Source organism: Terrapene carolina, unplaced genomic scaffold, assembly GCF_002925995.2.
Source record: "Terrapene carolina triunguis isolate 2854851 unplaced genomic scaffold, T_m_triunguis-2.0 Scaffold33723, whole genome shotgun sequence".
Lineage (NCBI taxonomy): Eukaryota > Metazoa > Chordata > Testudines > Emydidae > Terrapene > Terrapene triunguis.
The window spans coordinates 202,650-221,276 of NW_020698074.1; the positions used below are offsets into that span (position 1 = coordinate 202,650).

Genomic DNA, 18,627 nt, shown 5'->3' on the forward strand with positions numbered 1-18,627 from the left:
GATGATCAGAAATATGCAGATGACTGTGTCAAGGTCTTCATCAGAGGAGATGTTGGCAGACCTGGGACCCACTATAGCCTGAAAAAAGGTGCCACAACTGCTACCTAAAAATCTAATGTATCCAGTGAGACCCCCAAAGGAAAGTAGAGCATGTTTTCACCACCACCATTTGGGATCTCTCCAACAGGGAATTTGTCTACATTACTAAGCCATCACACAGGTCAGCACAGTTGAAGGTCTCTGTTCAGGACTGAGGTGCACCAGCAGAGTTGTCTGGGGCAACCATATGCAGCATCTGACTTGAGCAGTAAATGTTAGTCCTTCACCTTAATAAGCACTACTTTCATCCACAAACATTTTAATTAAAAGAATGTAAGAGAAAACTAAGTTGGTAAGTGATCAGGCTCCATCAAAATGTAATCTGAGGCAGTGCAGCTCATCATTAATTTTTTTTTACCAGCAGTCCATATCAATTGCAACTTTGCAGGATTGCACCAAAGCTTGTTTCCTTTTCCAGCCAACCAAGACTGAGAGCTAAGGGACAACTTTCCTTATTTATTGTTAGTGTGCAGGTAATTATGGCAAATCAAGCACTGCTCTTCAATGAGGCTTTATTGAAAATTCAGAAGATTCTGACAACCTATTTAGTTGGGTTTTTTTTTAAATATAGTACAGTCCTACCTGTCTGAAAGGTTTTGTGGATGTACAAAATATTTGGATAAATAGATTTTAGGGGAACATGAGACAGATCCAGTGTGTTGGGAAAAGTTACTAGGAAGTTTTGGTTAGATGAGGTACAAATAAACAAGACTGACCTGGATACCAGATTGACCTATATACTTTTTCTAAAGTTTTCAAGAACATTATGGCTATCTGCCTAATTTGTAACATGTGTTCTCAGTTTTATTTGCTTTCTCATTTAAAATGAAATAAAACGAATAAGCTTTAATCCTCTGGTATTTGACTTGCAAGACAGTTGGCATTTCCAATGTGTCTACATCATTTGCAGTAGTGTCACATTAGAGCAGTGTTTTGGGGAATGAAAGGAAAAATATACTAGTACACCTACTTGGTAAGTTCCCTTATATAAATCAAAACTACAATATTGATTTTGAATTCCACATCTTATAATGGTGTTACAGAAGTTTTTGGAGCTATTAACGTATAACTTTATTTATAGGCGGGCATTCTTGGGAGCCTCATCATTTGATAACTGAAATGAGTAATCAAAATGGTAAAAGTAGCTTTTGGTCAAATTCAGCCCTCATGTACAAAGTTGCAGCTTTTAAATCAGTGGATGTTTTGTGCACATATCCCAAGAAGAATTTGGCTTGGAAACATTTCTAATGGAGGGCTTGCAAAATATATATGAATAGAATTTCAAGTGCATCTTCGCCTATTGAAATTGCAAGCTCTTTGAGACATGGCCTGCCTTTTTGTTATGTGTTTATACAGCACCTAGCACCGTGGGCAGGGCCAGCTCCAGGGTTTTGGCTGCCCCAAGCAGCCAAACAAAAAAAAACAAAAAAAAAGCCGCGATCGCGATCCGTGGCAGCAATTCGGCGGGAGGTCCTTCGCTCCGAGCAGTAGTGAGGGACCGTCTGCTGAATTGCCGCCGAACAGCTGGACATGCCGCCCCTCTCCGAAGTGGCCGCCCCAAGCACCTGCTTGGTAAGCTGGTGCCAGGAGCTGGCCCTGACCGTGGGGCTCTGGCTACTGGGCACTAGAGTAATAATAATAATAATAATAATAATAATAATAAATAATAAATAATTAATAAAATTTTGATTTTCAGGTTGCTGGTTGAAAAGGCTTATCTACATTGGGGATTTTTACACCAGTGTAGTAACTGCTTATGAGCCCTTCACTTTTATCAGGGGCAAATTCATATGCACACAAAATGTAAATGAGGAAAACATTAATGATCTGGGGGCACATATACTGACATTAGGGCTGAGAGCTTAACATATTGTGACGGAAGTACTAGATAGATGGAGTTAATCCTTTTAGATTGATAACCTCAGGAGGTTCTCAGGTTCATTCTGCTTTAGATAGCCTCCTGGAGATACAGCACAAAAGGCATAGCCCATGGGCTGGGGCGGCAAAGGTGGCTTTAAGCCATCAGTGGGGGCCTGGCATCAGTTAGTTAGCCACAGGGTGTTCTGTGCACTCAGAGCAGCCCAGAACTCCTCTTAACGCTCTGGTGCTATTTCCCTCCCCCCCTTTACCCCTAACATGCTTCCTCACACCTGATCTCTGTCCCACCATGCTCCCACACCAGGGCTGGCCAGGGGGACTAGTGTGGAAACAGAATCCCTCCCTAAATTTTGCATGCTTATTTTTAGCCTGTTCAAACTAGTCACGCCTCTTTGGCCTAGAAATTGATCTGGAATTCTTGTGAGACTTTCTCAAGAGATTTCATGCACTTCTTGGTTCTGGCAAGTTCAGAGATACCGTGAGAATAGTCTTCCTTGCAGTATTTTGGTATTTCCTCTTCAGGTTCCAGCTGAAACCAGGAAGAGTAGAGTTGTAAACCACCCTTTTTCTAACCTCAGAAAGCTCATTTCAAGTTTTGGGCAAAAATTTCGGTCTCTTCTTCCAATCACTAATCAATAGTAATGGGCTCAATGCTTTAGTACTCAGGCAAGATTACTTCTTGAAGCCAGTAGGAGTCTAGCCTTAGTAAACAGTGCAAGACATTAATATTTAATGACATTCCATTTACAGGCAATGTTTTTCTATAGTAAGAGCAGCCAGTTAGATATAGTTGGGAGCATTTTATAAGAAGAAGTGTTATGTCCAGGACCTTTAGAATTTCACAGCACGTAAAGGTCTATCCTGATAGCAGGTATTGTTGGATTCTGTGATGTATGTCTCTCTTTGTATATGTAAAACGTAACAAATTCCACTGTAGTAGATGTTGATTTCTGCTGCAGATTTTTTGTTTTCTCTGTCCTAATGCATAAGACAACACAGTTCACAAAAACACTAGTATATGTATCAAAATTATTAAGTATTTTAAATGGCCTTTGTTTTTGACAATTGTACTGTAGTGTTCTTGATGCTTGATTAATTTGCTGCAGTTTGCATCTTATAAAGCAAAGGTCAGTGAGTGGTTTTCACAATCACTGCATTGCTTTTTTAGCCTCTAAATGTACTGATATTATTACACTATTCTGTTTTTAGCTTTTGATCTGTTGGAAAAAGAAAAGCTTTGCCAGAAGCTGAGACTGGGTGACAGGGGATGGAGGATCGCTCAAAATTGCCCTGTTCATTCCCTCTGAAGCATTTGGCCACTATCAGAAAACAGGATACTGGGCTAGATGGACCATTGTTCTGATCTAGTATGGCCATTCTTATGTATGTTCTTATGAAAGTTATTATTTATTATTTGATTAGCATGAACAATATATTCAACACCCTGTAACACACAAAAGTAAAGATAGTTTCTGCCCCAAATAGTTTACAGTAAAAAAAATGCATTCTGATATATAGAAGACAAGATGCCTTGGAGAATCCAGAGATATATAGATTTTAAGGCCAGAAGAGACCATTATGATCATCTAATCTGTCCTCCTGTGTAATAAAACTTAGGGCATGGCTACACTTGCAGATGTAGAGCGCTTTGAGTTAAACCCGCCTTTGTAGAGCGCAGTAGGGAAAGCGCTGTAGTCTGTCCACACTGACAGCTGCCAGCACACAGTGCACATTAGCAGCTCTTGCAACAGCCACAGAGAACAGTGCATTGTGGTAGCTATCCCAGTATGCAAGTGGCTGCAATGTGCTTTTCAAATTGGCGGGGGGGGGGGGGGGGGGGGGTGTGAGAGGGGGGGTGTTGTGTGTATGGGGGGGGGGGGGGGGGGGTTTTTGGGGGGGCGGGGGGCGTGTCAGCATCTTTTCTTAAAGTTCCAGACGCCGCACCCCCCCCCCCCCCCCCCCCAGCCTCTCTCTCTCTCACACAGCATTCCACAGTAATGGCTGCTTTGTCTTGGAGCCGATAAGCATGCCGGCTGTCAAACGGAGCTTTCAAAGGGCATATCCAAAACAATGACAAGAGTGGCCACTTGACTTAAGGGGATTATGGGAGGTTTCCGGAGACGGATCAGAGCTCAGTAATGCAACACCTCGTTCACACTGACGCTGGGGCTCTCCACCAATGGGGGCACATCAAACGTTATTCTACTCACTGAGGTGGAGTACCAGGAGTGCTCTAGCCGCGGAGTCAGAGCGCTCTACGTGCCTTGCCAGTGTGGACGGGTAGTGAGCTAGTGCTGCCGGGGCTCCTTTAATGCACTGTAATTCGAAAGTGTAGCCAAGCCCTTAGATTTCACATTGTGACTCCTGTCTCCAGACCAATAATTTGTGGCTGAACTAGAATATGTCAGGTAGAAAGACATCCAATCTTGTTTCAAAGACCCCAAGAAATGGAGAATTTACACCTCATTCCTTAGTAATCTGTTTCAATGGTCCTTACATGCACTGTACCTTATTTCCATTTGAAATTTGCTGACTTTAACTTCTAGCCGCTGAACCTTTTTATGCCTTTGTCTGATAGATTAAAGAGCTCTCTACTTCCAGACATCTTCTCCCTCTGCCAGTGATTATAGACGTAATCAAATTGCCCTTACCTTCTCTTTGGTGAGCTAAATAGATTGAGCTCCTTTGGGTATGACTTAAGGCCAGAACAGACTTTACATTCGTAACATTTCTAAAATAAAAAGCAAGCCAAAAATAAAACAACAACAACAATAAAAAACCCTGTTTCTTTGACCAACACTTTTCAGGCTTTCTTTATGCATTAGAGAAAAGCAAAGCAAGAAAAGCCATAAACTTAGCGTTCGTTTGCAGCTCATTTTTATAGAGGGTTCCCAACCATGGAGCAGTTCCATTGAACAATAATACAGCCCCTTTCCTGCTTAATCGCCAAAAACCAGTAGGCCAATGGTATGGATTCCTCCAATCCCACCCCCAGTCTGTGCACATCCAACACAGACCTGCTGACTCCCCAAAAATGCCCACCTAGTCTACTGACCCCATGACCTGATGCCAGCAGGCTTGTCCCCTGAAGTTATATAACCTGACGAGTCACATCAAACCAGAGGTGGTGACCGTTTGGAAATAGGGAGAGGTACATTTTGTGGGGTCATTATTCCATTCTGTAGTGAGAAAGCAATTTTGTTGCTGTTTCTATGGCTATAGAGTGCAATGGCCTTGGCTGTAATAACAAGGGTGGAGCGTTCAATTACAGACAGCAAGATTTTGGCAATTATCAGCTGTGCTTGTTCATGAATGGAGAGTTTATTTCTGTAAGGATCTAAAAGGAATGATTGCTTCTTATTTAATTGAAACTGCTTAAAATATTGCATAATCGGAGAAATAGCAAAGTGGGAGACCAACTCTGCACTCCTTACTCAGGTAAATTCAGTTTTACCTTCTGTTTTACCATAATAAGGGCTGGATTTTTATTTATTTATTGATGCAGCTGACAAATTTATTTTCTGCGCTGTGTAAATGGAAACCTGAATTGCTTTCACCTGCTGCTCATGCACAAATTCCTAGAGATAATAAAACAAAAATAGAAGCATAGAGTTTGAGGCCAGAAGAGACCACCAAATCATCTAGAATAGGATAAAGGAAAATTCCCATTCATTCTCTTGGGTTTGATTTACACCCTTAATGTAAAGAATCAGTATATGATGTTTTTTTTTATTTTACATTTTTTAAAAATTATTTTCCCTTCCATCTAAATAGATAAAAGCAACAGGAACCAAGTGATCAGGAGGGAACTGGAAGCTGCCTTTGTCACAGCTTTCTTAATCCATTTTCAGTACAGGAAGTTGCTTCTTATTACTTTTCCCTTATTCTCTTAAATGTATCAGTTTTTCATCTGTCCATTAGTTCCTCTGACTTTTTTGTTTACTGATGGTTCCATAAGAAGAAACCTCACATTTGAAATAGTGGGGGTTTAGCCTGCACTCTGTGTGTGTGTGTGAACATTAATGGCAGTTTTGTAAGCACATATTGAGACGAGAATACTCTCGATTGTATTTGAGAAATGAACCAAAACCCCATATTTGAGTCCCACAACAGCCTAATTTTAGAAACATTAGATATGGTTTGAGGTCAGTATTTTGTAGCTCAGGCCAGTGTCTAATTGTGTCTAACTTTATGGATTCAGAATTCCTGGAATTTCTTCCACTTGCAATCTATGTACTGACCCAATTAGTGGAGCGGGCAAAATGTTTTACATGTAACACAAAACCTAAAAAATAAAATTACTTCTTGCTGGAGCAATTTTGCAAGCTTTTGCCAAAAGTAAACTACTGTTGTTCACTTCAATATTATATTGTACTGATTAATTACTGTCACACTGTTACAACATTTTGTTCATCTGACCAAATGTTCTATGGAAAACTACTGTTGGTATATATGGGCATTTTGGCAGCTGTGAAAAAGGTAAAACAGAGGGTAAAAGTTTAAATTCTTATACAACTTTTACTGGGCCTGATTCATTTAACCCAGTGTAAATGCAAACTCCAGTTACTGCACATTTACACCGGTATAGTTGAGGCCAGTCATGACCATAATGACATAGCTAAAATCTCCGTCTTTACAAGGGTGAGGGTTAGAGTTTATTTTGATGTGCACCTAGATGTACTAATTCAAGCTATCCATGTAAATCCTTGTGACTATACATTCCCTCCATGTACAAATCTGGAATCTACCTGTGATTGTCATGGGTGAACAGCCTTAGGACTTAGTTCTCTACTTACCCTTGTTTTATTCTGTAGTAACTCCACTGACTTTAATGGAGTTAAAATACTCCTGATTTACACTAGTGTAAATTAAAGGAGAAACAGGGTCTTAGGGAAGCTTCTATCTGACTGACCTCAGTCCAGGTGCCATTAGCTATGTCTACACTACGCAGCTTTTAGCGACAGGGCTGTGCCACTATAGCCGTGTTGCTAAAAGGCACACAGTGTAGCTGTTTGTCGCTCTCCTGCCGACAAAGAGCTGTTCACACTGGCGCTTGTCGTCAGCAAAACTTTTTGTCTTTCTGGGGGCAGGGAGGTTGGGGGATTAACATCTCTGAAAGACAAAAGTTTTGTTGTTCAGTTGCCAGTGTAGACATAGCCTTAACTTATATAAGTCACACAGCAATTCTAAACTATATTTTATTTTAGCTTCTACCTACATCTTCATGGATTCTAGCTACACCACGTCCATGTCTGTTGTGGTGAACTATTAGTCAAAAGAGATCAAATAATCCTTCAGGCTTTACACCTCCACCAGGTTTGTATGATCTCTAGTTATATTGTCTACACTATGTCATTACTTCCATGTCAGAGAATAAAGCCAGAGTCTCCCTTAGGGAAATATATTGTAACCAGTTTCTGAGGTTTGCCTATATAGAGGCCCGGCTTGGTTTCATGAGGTTTTTACAAGTATACTCTAAATCCCCTCAGGAGTTTGCAAAACACTGTTATTTTTTGTTAAAAGTAACAAATATATATATTATCCAGAATTGTTTTTTGTCATTTCACCACTCACATCTCCAGACCTTGCAGAGCAGAAATTGTCTGTAAAATTAAATTTTCATCTATAATTTTCACAAATGAGAAGATGGTTTCCTGTTCAGGCCAGTTCAGAATCTATTATGAAAGGAAATATTGTTCCTGGTTTATACTCTCAGATCTGTTTAAATCTGGCAATTCTACATACTGACATAACGTCACATAAAGTGATTTCTCAGGATTACAGGAGTTGGCTTAAATCACGATAAAAAGAAAACACATTGAATAGCTTGGTAATAATGAACAAACAAGTTTTCCAGAATGTCACTTAGAAGAAGTTAAATAAAAATGGAGACTATTTATCATTTTATAATAATGCTTTGCACTTATATTGTACTGTACATCTTCTTTCCTGTAATTCTTAATTATTTTACCATATCTGTGTATATTTCATGTGTAAGATGAATGTGACAAACTACTGAATGCCCATTAAAATATATCATGAACTCCCTTAAGTAAGCCTCTAAAAATGGTCACTGAAATACTGTTCAACAACATTTTTTCCTCTCTGTGTAAAAGCTCCAAAGCTTGTTTCTCTCTCTCTCACCAGCAAAAGTTGGTACAATACAAGATATTATCTCAACCACCTTTTCTCTTGGCTATCTCAGAGGAGGTCAGTTTAGGATGGAACCAGAAGCCAGTCATTCCAGACATGCAGTAAGGTCTCTGGGATAGCTACCACTGATACTTAAGGAAAAGCTTTCTTAACCAAGCAAAATAATTATTCCTTTCTCTGTCTCCCTGTTTCCAAATATAGTGAAGTATTTTTTTCTCCCCACAAAGCAGTTTTGCTATATGAGGATCCTTCACTAAAACTGGAATTGCAGTTTTGCAAGTTACAGTGCTTTGAAAGGATGTGATCTTTCCTTCGTCTTCATTCTTAACTCAGTTTCATTGTCACCAAATTCATGACAGTGGATTCTGCTGCATAAACCTTTATTATACACAGCATGCAATAAACATACAGATGCAAGGAAAGTTTGTCTCCGTTTTTTCTTCCGTCTCTTATTTCAATTATTAAATGAAAATCGAAGACAAAAAACGGAGACGAAATATTCTCGGAGCAAAATGAAAACATTCTTGTTATTCAATAGTGTTTGTCTTACCATCTTCTGTAATCACATAGCAAACATCAACGGAATGAGGTTAGTGTACTTAAAAAACTGAAATCAGGCATAACTCTACCCGGATTGTGAGAATGAAGAAACAAGCGTGGCCATTCAGCATGCTCTCTCCCAGGAAAACAGACTGTTGTTTTTATAATAAATCATGTTCTTGTTAAGGCAGTTTGATCACCATTAATTAAGGTGAAATCGTTAAAACTGTACAGGCTTCTAGGAAGGAAAAGCATACAGTCCATTCAGATTATTGTCAGAGAGCAAAAAGGATCATTTCATGGTAGCTAGTAGCTGGTGCTTTCAGCCAAATTCATGTTCCATTGAAATCACCTCGCAGTGAAATGAAGAAATTTACGCTCATGCAGTAACGTTGGCAGATGTCTTGAGCGTCTGTAGTACCGGCGAGAAGACGTTACTGGGAAAAGTCTTTGACTTTTGTCTTCCTGTTTTTCAGGTACCTGATGCTTAAAAACCAGAGGGACCTGTACTGAGGAGATGTCAGGTTCGATATTTGGGGAGACATACTGATTGTGGGAGAAACTCTGTAAAATTTAACTAATTCTTTTTCTTCTTCTTATCCTGCCTTTTTATTATTATTTCCCCTGGACAAGTTCCCAGTCACATAATTTTGTTCTAATAACATAATCTCAACCTTATGAGATCTTAATTCTTTTCTCTGTTTAACCCCAGGATATTTATAGAGTTTCAAAAACTCCGAATCAGGCGTTCCTTAACCCGGAATGGGGCGTATATTTAAGTTTATTTATTTTTATTTTTATTTTGCAATAACAACATACAAATCTGATTTCACTAATACTAACTCAGCCCGAACTGCATTGAACTCACCATCAGCCTCAACAGAGACGATCTGGAGGAGGAAACAGACAGATCCCATGTACTGGACAAAGGTGAGTGTGAATCTCTTAGAGCCTGGAGCCATTGCCATGCTATTAAGTCCTTAGCCGCAGGAGGTTGGCTATAAAGGGGTTTTATTTCCTCTGAGCCTCAGGCGCAGGATCGGTGGTGGTGATGATTTAAATGAGCACTTTCCCTCGGCAGGATCTTGCGTCTTGCACTAACGGAGGGAGGAATGGAAAAAGAAAGAGAGAAAGAAAGCGGAATCCTTCGCTTGGCTGCTACAGTGAGAGAGTAGAGCGGGAGGAAAATGTCCAGCCAGCTGGGTTTGGGGAGCGGTTTTATCTAGCCCAATTCTGCAGGGCAGTGCACATGGAGAACCGGTGTTAAAAGTCACATTGCGCTGTCAGTAAATACCTAATGGGTCAGAGTGGAAGAAATGTAAAAGCCCAGAGGGAGAGAAAGGGGGAAGCTGCAAGCATCAAGCAGGCGAAATCCCTGCCTGAAAGAAGGGGAGTTAGATAGCGGGTGGTGCTGCAAGTGGTGAGTTCACGGAGGGGCCTTTCATCTCTGGAGATTTGGGTTAGAACGTGTGGAGATTGTGTGGTCTGCACCACATACACCTCACCACGTAGTTTGGCAGTCTCAGCTCAGAAGAGGTCCAGATCTGGGATAGCAAGGGGTGCTGTTGTCAGGGCTGAGTGCATGGGCTGAACGGTGTGGATTCCCAGGGCTGGACTAGCAGGAGGGATGCTGCAGGTCAGGCTGAGGTGAACTGACTAGATTGTGTGGGAACCCAGGACGGAAAGGGCAGAGCAGAGAGGCGAGTGTAGGTGAGGAGCCAGGTGCGTTGGCTGAGCGGTGGGGAATCCCAGGTCTGGAGGGGAGGTTGGGGTGAGGGCTGCAGATCAAGATAGAAGTACATCAGCCAGCTATGCAGGGCCCAGACTAACGGGCTAGGGCCGCTCAGGAATGAAGTCCACTGACAGAGCTTTGTGTGGGAAGATTGCAGCTTCTGTCAGCACTCTGTGTCCCTTACTGTCAGCACTCCCCTAACACGTGCCCGAATAAGACTAAAAGGAAGCCTCCGGGAATGGATGCAGCCCGAAAGGGGCTGAGTTGTGCCAGGAGCCATTTCGTGAAATACATAAACGGCACATAGTTTCGTGTTGCTGTTGGAACTGAGCGGAGCTCAGAAATGTTGTTTTTCATTTTCTCGTTTGGGGATGGGTTTTTTTTCCCCCGGCTTCTTAAGATTTCCCCCCCTAGACATATGAGGTTGGACAGGAACAGGCCAGCCTGCTGGAGAAACGCAGAGCCATCGAGAGAGGAGACTGCAAGCGGAGGCTGCCTCTGCCTTCCCTCTGCACCCGCCCCAGTGTAGTAAATGAAAGGGGGCTGATACCTTGCTGCAGTGCAGATTACGTTGCTACTGTGTTGAACCTGCAGAAAGTTATTTTCACAGTCTAGTAGAAATGGCTCAAGCTCAAGAGTTTCTATGTGTGATCTTCAAGGGAGACTTCGGTGCTGGATGCCCTAGAAATACCTTAAATAGAATGGATTTGATTAATCTAGATACATAATGCTCTCCCTCCGCATTCTCTCTCTCTGGTGTGTGTGAATTTAATCCTTGCAAAGGGTTTTAGATTGATAGCTTTGAAGTCTTCTGTGTATGCACAGAAAACACATAGAAGGGAGTTTCTCTACATTGCCCTGCCAATCTGTTTCAGACCTAATCTGGAAGGACAACCACCACTAGGGGTTAGAAGTTAGGTCAGTTTCCTGCCCATTCAGTCCTTGGCCTAATATCATTATCTGATTACATTCTTTATTACAGCAAATGTGTGCTAGATATAACAGATATTAATGTACAACATGATAGCAAGGGGAAAATAACCTTTTGGAGTTCTTTGGATTTATTCATTTGATTCTTTTACTAATGATGTAGCTACTGAAATAAAACAAACCTGATATTTGCTATTTGTTAACCCCCGAAAGGAGCCTATATTTTGCTAGTCTTACTCATGCAAAAAAAAAAAAAAAATCCGATTGGCCCCAAAATACATGCATAACTACAGTGTGCAAGATTTGGCCATCTGTCTGAAGACAGAACACCAATGTTCAGGTATAAACTATTTAAATTATTTCATAGGTGTGTGTGTGTGTGTGTGTATATATATATATATATACGCCTTCTTAAGGACTAGTTTCTCAGCCTGGAATTTTTTTAAAATGCATTAGAAAATATTAAATTTTATATGCATGAGATTGTAATTAAATGGTATCCTGTACATTTTTAATTTTAAAATCTTTAGGTCCTTAACAAACCTTCTATGAAATGATTAAAATCTTTTTGTGCCAAAGGAAAGCAAGCATGCCAGTCTGGGGGTGGGTAAAAACAAGATCAGTGAAAAATTCCTTCCTGACCCCTGCCTCCAAAAGAGGAGCTTCCTACTCCTTTAAAATGCTAAATTGAGGATCGTCCATCAGACCTGCAGAACTGAGGTGTTACTTGTTTAAGTGTGCTGTTAAGCTTTTGAATATTCCAGAAGAGTATACCAACAGTAATGGTTCACATATATAGCTACATGCAAATATACAGTGCTTAAGTGATATATAAGAACTAGGTATTATTATTAGTAATAATAATATTAAGGGTGTCCCATTGGTAAAGAGCTCTGACTTGTCTCTGGGAAATGCAAAGAGTCATATCACATCTGGAGGAAACAAGAAACTAGGCTTCACTATGTCCTAACACATGCATATTGTTTTATTGTCAAGGCATTTTATCTCCAGCACACATCTGTTAGGGCAGTGATTCTCAACCAGTGTTACATGTACACTTGGGAGTATGCAGAGGTCTTCCAGGAGGTACACCAACTCATCTAGATATTTGCCTAGTTTTACAACAGGCTACATAAAAAGCACTAGCAAAGTCAGTACAAACTAAAATTGTATACATAAAATGTCTTGTTTATACTGCTCTATATACTATATACTGAAAAGTAAGTACAATGTTTATATTCCAGTTGATTTATTTTATAATTATAAGATAAAAATGAGAAAATATGCATTTTTTCAGTCATACTGTGCTGTGTCACTTTTGTATTTTTATGTCTGATTTTGTAAGCAAGTAGTTTTTAAGTGAGGTGAAAGTTGGGGTACATATGACATAGCCTCCTGAAAAGGGTACAGTAGTCTGGAAAGGTTAAAAGCCACCATGTTAGGGCATGTCAGAACTTGTACCTTCTAGCCCTTCTCTTCCCCTTATTGGGCAGCCTTTATATATCAAAACCCTATCATTTTCTCTCTTGCCAGTATAGAATCATAGAAATGTAGGGCTGGAAGGGACCTCGAGAAGTCATCAAGTCCAGCCCCCTGTGCTGAGGCAGGACCAAATATATCTAGATCATCCCTGACAGGTGTTTGTCTGACAACCTGTTCTTAAAAACCTCCAATGACAGGATTCCACAACCTCCCTTGGAAGCCTATATATAGCATTAGAAGCAAAGACATATCTCCTTTGTCCATTGTTAGGAGAAGGTGATCCATCATGTTAAGGTCTTTCTCCATGGTGTGGGATGATCTGAATCCAGAATGATAGGTGTCAGAAAATCTAATTGTTTCCAGATGGGACTGAAGCTGTTCAATCACCATCTTCTGAATAACCTTTTCCAAAAAGGGAAGATAAGGGAGTAGCCAATAGTTCACCAAAGTTAACAACAAAAATAGACTTTTTAAAGAAAGAGCCACACATCTGCTCTGACTCTCCATTGCCTTGCACTCTGTGTAGTCCTTTACACATGTGCAAAGTGGGCATAAAATTCTACTAGACCAGAATAGTTGTGTTTTACACCCACTTCGCACTCACCTTTGCATACGTGTAAACGAATGCACAAGGTGCAAGTCGGTGGAAAATCAGTACGCATATATGTACATGTGGGTCCCTGACCTGAAAAGCAGCAGTAATGGTCTCCAGCAGCAGCAGTTACAGCATACTGCCCTCTCATTAGCTTTAACCAGCCAGGAAAGACATGAATCCATGACACAAGTGGTCAGTCTTGCCCACCAAGTAGCATCATCAGGTTCTGAGAGATTTCAACCTCTAGGTGGAAGACAATACATATCTGAAGCAGTTTGCTGGAAGTTGTTATAGGAGCCCATAGGATTATAAAGCTTCTGGTAGTTTTATACTGATTTAAAAATCAGTCAGTGTAATGATAAGGGGAAAGATATTGCATCTAAATAATTTAAACCAGTTAGGTTTAAACCAGTTAGGTTTAAATCCCCAGACTGGATAATGAAGAAATGTATGAACAACACAAAGACTAGCATAGCATGGATAGATGGCAAATGCCTAGAAGACCTAGACTTTGCTCATGATATTATGCTATTGAATGACACCCCAAAAAAGCTACAGATACCTTGGCAAAAACAGCAGACCAAGTAGGGCTCAAAATCAGTTATGCCAAAACAAACATCCTTGAAACCCAGACGTCAAGCAGTAACATCATGTTAGGAGGCAAAAACATCAAGAAGGTTGAAACAGTTCATTTACTTGGTCAGCACTGTATTAGTGAATGGAGACCTCGAGAAAGAAATAACATCAAGAATAGGAAAGGCATCCACAGCATCCACTAAACTCAACAACATATGGAAATGAAAGATACACAGTACCAAAAAAACCCAGAATTTTCAACTGGAATGTAATCTCAGTGCTAACATATGGTAGCAAGAGCTGAAGATCTATTAAAATGTTATCTAGAAAACTAGATGCCTTTGAAAACAAGTGTCTGTGAAAGATTCTAGTCCTTGGATGGAGAGACTTGGTCACCAATGAGGAGATTTGAGAAATAGTAGTCTTTAGCAGATAGAGCAGAGGAATAGAGGCCCGGAAGAGCTGGATTCTATTCTTGACTGTGGCACTGATTCTCAGTGTAACTTCATGTAACCTGTCTGGGCATCTTAATAGATAACTTAGTAATATTACATTGTTAATGTGACAAATTTTTACCTTCTGAAGCCTCCGGTATCAGCTGATGCCAGAAACAGAGACAATATAAAAGTGTCTGGCCTTGGACGGCAAATCTTATGTAAAGGGAACTGAAATATCCAACAGACAATGCAGTATTTACATACAAGCACTGCACTGGTGGACATATGGATCCTAAGGGATACGGAGCCTGTGTGCCTGAGATACTCAGAAAACACTGTAGTACTGTACAACTATTGTATGCATTGATAGTACTGTATACTGTCAGCTGACGTTTTTTTTGCCGCTATATCCAAGCTTCTAACCCCCAAAACCAGATGAGAGGGGTGAGAGGGAGGGAAAGAGAGAATGATTTCTTTGTTTATAAAATTTGAATTATTAAGCAACAGCAATGGAGACAAACATTTTTCAGTGTGTGGCAGTCAACAGCAGTCTGTTAGCCACAGGGAGCTTTTTATTTTATTTATACAGAGTGTTTGCACCTCGTTAAATGAAAAGCAGGAACGTGCAGAGCTACCTAAAAGTAATTCAGGGAGCTGCCAAAAATAAAATAAAAAGGCATGTACCCCAGTTTGTGGGTGGTGTGGTGAACACTGTGTTATGGTTCTATGAGAATGGGTGTGATTCTTACACTTACATCATGTTGTGCAGGTCAAAGGACATCATGTGACAAGCCAGAACCCACATATAAATCATTGCAATGCGATGTAAACTGTAAAAATCACACTTCATTCCTGGAGGACTGAGCAGACTCAGGGAGAGAAAGCGGAGGATGCCAGGCCAGTAAGCAATAATATTAATAATAATCAATAATTACTACGTAAAAATATAAAGTTCACATGTTTTATTGAGTTCGGTTTAATATGCTGAAGAAAGTAAATGTACAAGACACTATCAGGGTTATTTTGTTTGTTTGTTATTAGATTTTTACTTTGTCTTCCTCTCCATTGTTTATAATATCCTCTTAGTAGGTTTAAAGAGATGAAAATTATGCAGCGTTTTAAAATATACTTTATTTAACCCGATTGTATCCCCTAGTTCTGTGCACCCTCTTCACATGAATTTCCTCCTCCTGTGTGGAAGTTGGGGGGTCAGCTACCTCTATTTCATTGTTTCCCCCTTCCCGAGGCCCCACAAAGGGCTTCATTGGGTTCTGGGGATGAGCGGAGGGCAAGTCAAGGGGATCCATTGAATCCTCCCATTGCCCCTGTGTAACAGTCAGGGCAAAAAGGTAATACAGTTTTGGGCAGGTCCCAACTAGAGCTGGTCGGGGATTTTCTAACAAAATGTTTTGTTGGAAGATGCTGATTCATCAAAACCAAAACGTTTTGTGGCAATATATCAGTTTCTATGGGAGGGTTTCTCAGCTCCAGAATGGAATTTCTTGTCACAAGGACCGAGCGTGAGAGAGAGATCAGAATAGGGTGACCAGATGTCCCGATTTTATAGGGACAGTCCTGATTTTTGGGTCTTTTTCTTATATAGTCTCCTATTACACCCCACCCCCGTCCCGATTTTTCACACTTGCTGTCTGGTCACTCTAGATCAGAATAGCCAATAACCCAGTGATTAGGACACTCACTGAGAAAATTTTTGAAAGGTCTCAGTTTCATCCTGATGCAAAATGGCAAAAAATAAATAAATGCGAAAATGAATTTTTACCCAGCTCTGGTCCAAGCCTTGCTGGGATTCCCTTTAAAGGGTATGTGCGGTGTGAGATACTTGGGCATAGTTTCTGACTGTAGTAGTCCTGTCTACATAGCACCACTGGTGCTGCACAGACATGCGGAAGCGACTAGAGACCCAGGGCCAGCACGACGTCACACCTTCCTCCCATAGAACAATTGGGGAGAAATATATGGGAGGAAACTCTCAAACAAAGTACTTCCAGTTTAGCTTCCTGCAGCTACAGGGAGCTATGAGGTCCTCTGTTACAAATTTGGAAGCAGCATGCTCTAGTGGTTAGCAAATAGGACTAGGCGTCTCGGTGCATAAAGCATGTGCAGGCCTTCTGCAATGGGATGGATTTTTGCCCTCAGTTTCTCAATCTGCAAATTAAATATAATACTACTCACCTTAGAACCTCATGGATTCTGTTGCATTTGCCAGGAAGTTCATCTCATGCAGCAGAATTGTGCTCCAGAATCTTAGCTTTCATTTTTTTAAATAGTATTTTTAGTCCTTTTGGTTGCATACAGAACCTTGAAAATGAAAACAGAGTGTAACCAATGCAATGATGCTCACCCAAGTCTGCACACAGCCTGGAACAGCAGCCCCACAGCTGTGAGCTGCCCCAATCAGGACTCTGTGGACTCTGCAATGTTCCGGTTGTGGAATCTGTCATTTTTCTAAGAATTTGCAATATATGCCGCCCCAAACACCTGACATTTTGGTGCTCCTTCCCTGCTGGACCTTCCTGCAGCAGCCTCTTGCTCTCTTGGTCTTCCCATGAAGGGGAGTTAACTGAATCATAGTGCACACTCCCTGACTCTCTGTTCGACGTCCTCTGCTCCTCGGCTCCTGCCAGGGTGGCTCTACCCCTTCATGAAGGGGGTTCTAAGATCACTAATGCCTTGTGGCAGACCCCGCTTCCTTGGCTCCTATCTCTAAAAGGGCCAAACGCAAGTACTTCGTGCCAAACAAAGGACATGAGTACTTATACTCCCACCCAGCCCCCAATTCCCTTGTGGTTGAGGTGGTTAAACAGAAGGAGAGGCAGGGACAAACCGGGGCCACCCCCAAAAATAAAGACTCGAGGAGGATCGATCTTTTCAGACGAAAGGTTTATTCATCTTCCAGCCTTCAGCTGAGAGTGGCCAACCACCAAGCCCTCCTTGGCCAATATGACTTCAATATGTGGCAAGCCATGGCCAAGTTCGAAGGGGCGCTCCCTGAGGCTTCCAAGAAGGAGTTCCAATCAATCCTGGATGAGGGCATGACCGCGCCCAGGGTGGCCCTCCAGGTGGCGTCAGATGCTGCAGACGGTGCTGCTCGCACCATGGCTTCCACTATCTCCATGAGGCGAGCCTCTTGGCTGCTCCTCTCTGGGTTGTCTACTGAGGCTCAGCAGTCAATGCAGGACCTGCCCTTCGATGGCCGGGCCCTATTTGCGGAAAAAACAGACAGCAAATTGCCTGATCTCAAGGACTCCTGCACCACCCTAAAAACCCTGTGTCTCTATGTCCCAGCCCCGGCGCCTAAGCGGTTCAAACTGCAGCAGCCGCAGGATCAAGGGAGTCAGCCTCAGCAGGACCAGCCCCATAAATGAGCCAAGGGCTACAAGCGCCCATAAGTGCCAACTTTTCCCGGCGCCGGTGGGTGCTCGGCCCTCCCACTCACCCCCAGCCCCGCCCTGACTCCACCCCACCCCGCCTCCTCCCTGCCCTGCCCTGCCCCCATTCCAACTCCTTCCCCAAAGTCCCCGCCCCAACTCTGCCTCCTCCCTGCTCCTATTGGACCCCTTCCCCAAATCCCGGCCCTGCCTCTTCCCTGAGCGTGCCGCATTCCCCCTCCTCCCCCTCCCTCCCAGCGCTTGCCACTGCAAAACAGCTGTTTTGTGGCGGCAAGTGCTGAGAGCTAGGGGGAGAAGCGGGGAAGGTGCGCTCAGGGGAGGAGGTGAAGGTGGAGGTGAGCTGGGGTGGGGAGCTGCCGGTGGGTGCAGAGCACCTACCAATTTTTCCCCATGGATGCTCCAGCCCTGGAGCACCCACGGAGTCGGCACATATGCAAGTGCCGCCTGAGCCACCTGCCTCCACCCTGTACCCAGTCAGGCTCGACCCATAATAAGCAGGGGGTCAAATGGTCTCATTGTGCCACAGAGTATACAGACCCTTGCCTGCCTCAGTGGGATGTGATGAGGAGGGTTGATATTTGTAAATTGTTTTGAAATCTTCTGAAGAAAGGTATTAATAAGAACACTATTTTGTGCTTTTATAATAAGGCCTTAAATTATGAAAACTGAAAGATTTTTAAGAATCTAATTTATTTTTACCTGTTGATTTCTTTTTTGCATTTCACTCAGAATGGGCAATGAAACTAGAGTAACAAATTTCTTTCAGGGGTAGTGGTTTACTTTAAGGAATCCTTC

The 18,627-nt window shown here is 42.0% G+C and overlaps 1 protein-coding gene across 1 annotated transcript in view; it reads right to left on the reverse strand.

The window, feature by feature from the left end:
• LOC113409534 (sushi domain-containing protein 5-like) overlaps positions 1-9,797 on the reverse strand; it is a 65,151-nt gene extending 55,354 nt beyond the window's left edge. Inside the window, exon 1 of the mRNA XM_026663562.1 lies at positions 9,539-9,797. Within this exon, the coding sequence (XP_026519347.1) occupies positions 9,539-9,638 (100 nt within the window). The 5' untranslated portion in view covers positions 9,639-9,797. The remainder of the gene's footprint in view (positions 1-9,538) is intronic.
• Positions 9,798-18,627: the final 8,830 nt, after the last annotated feature.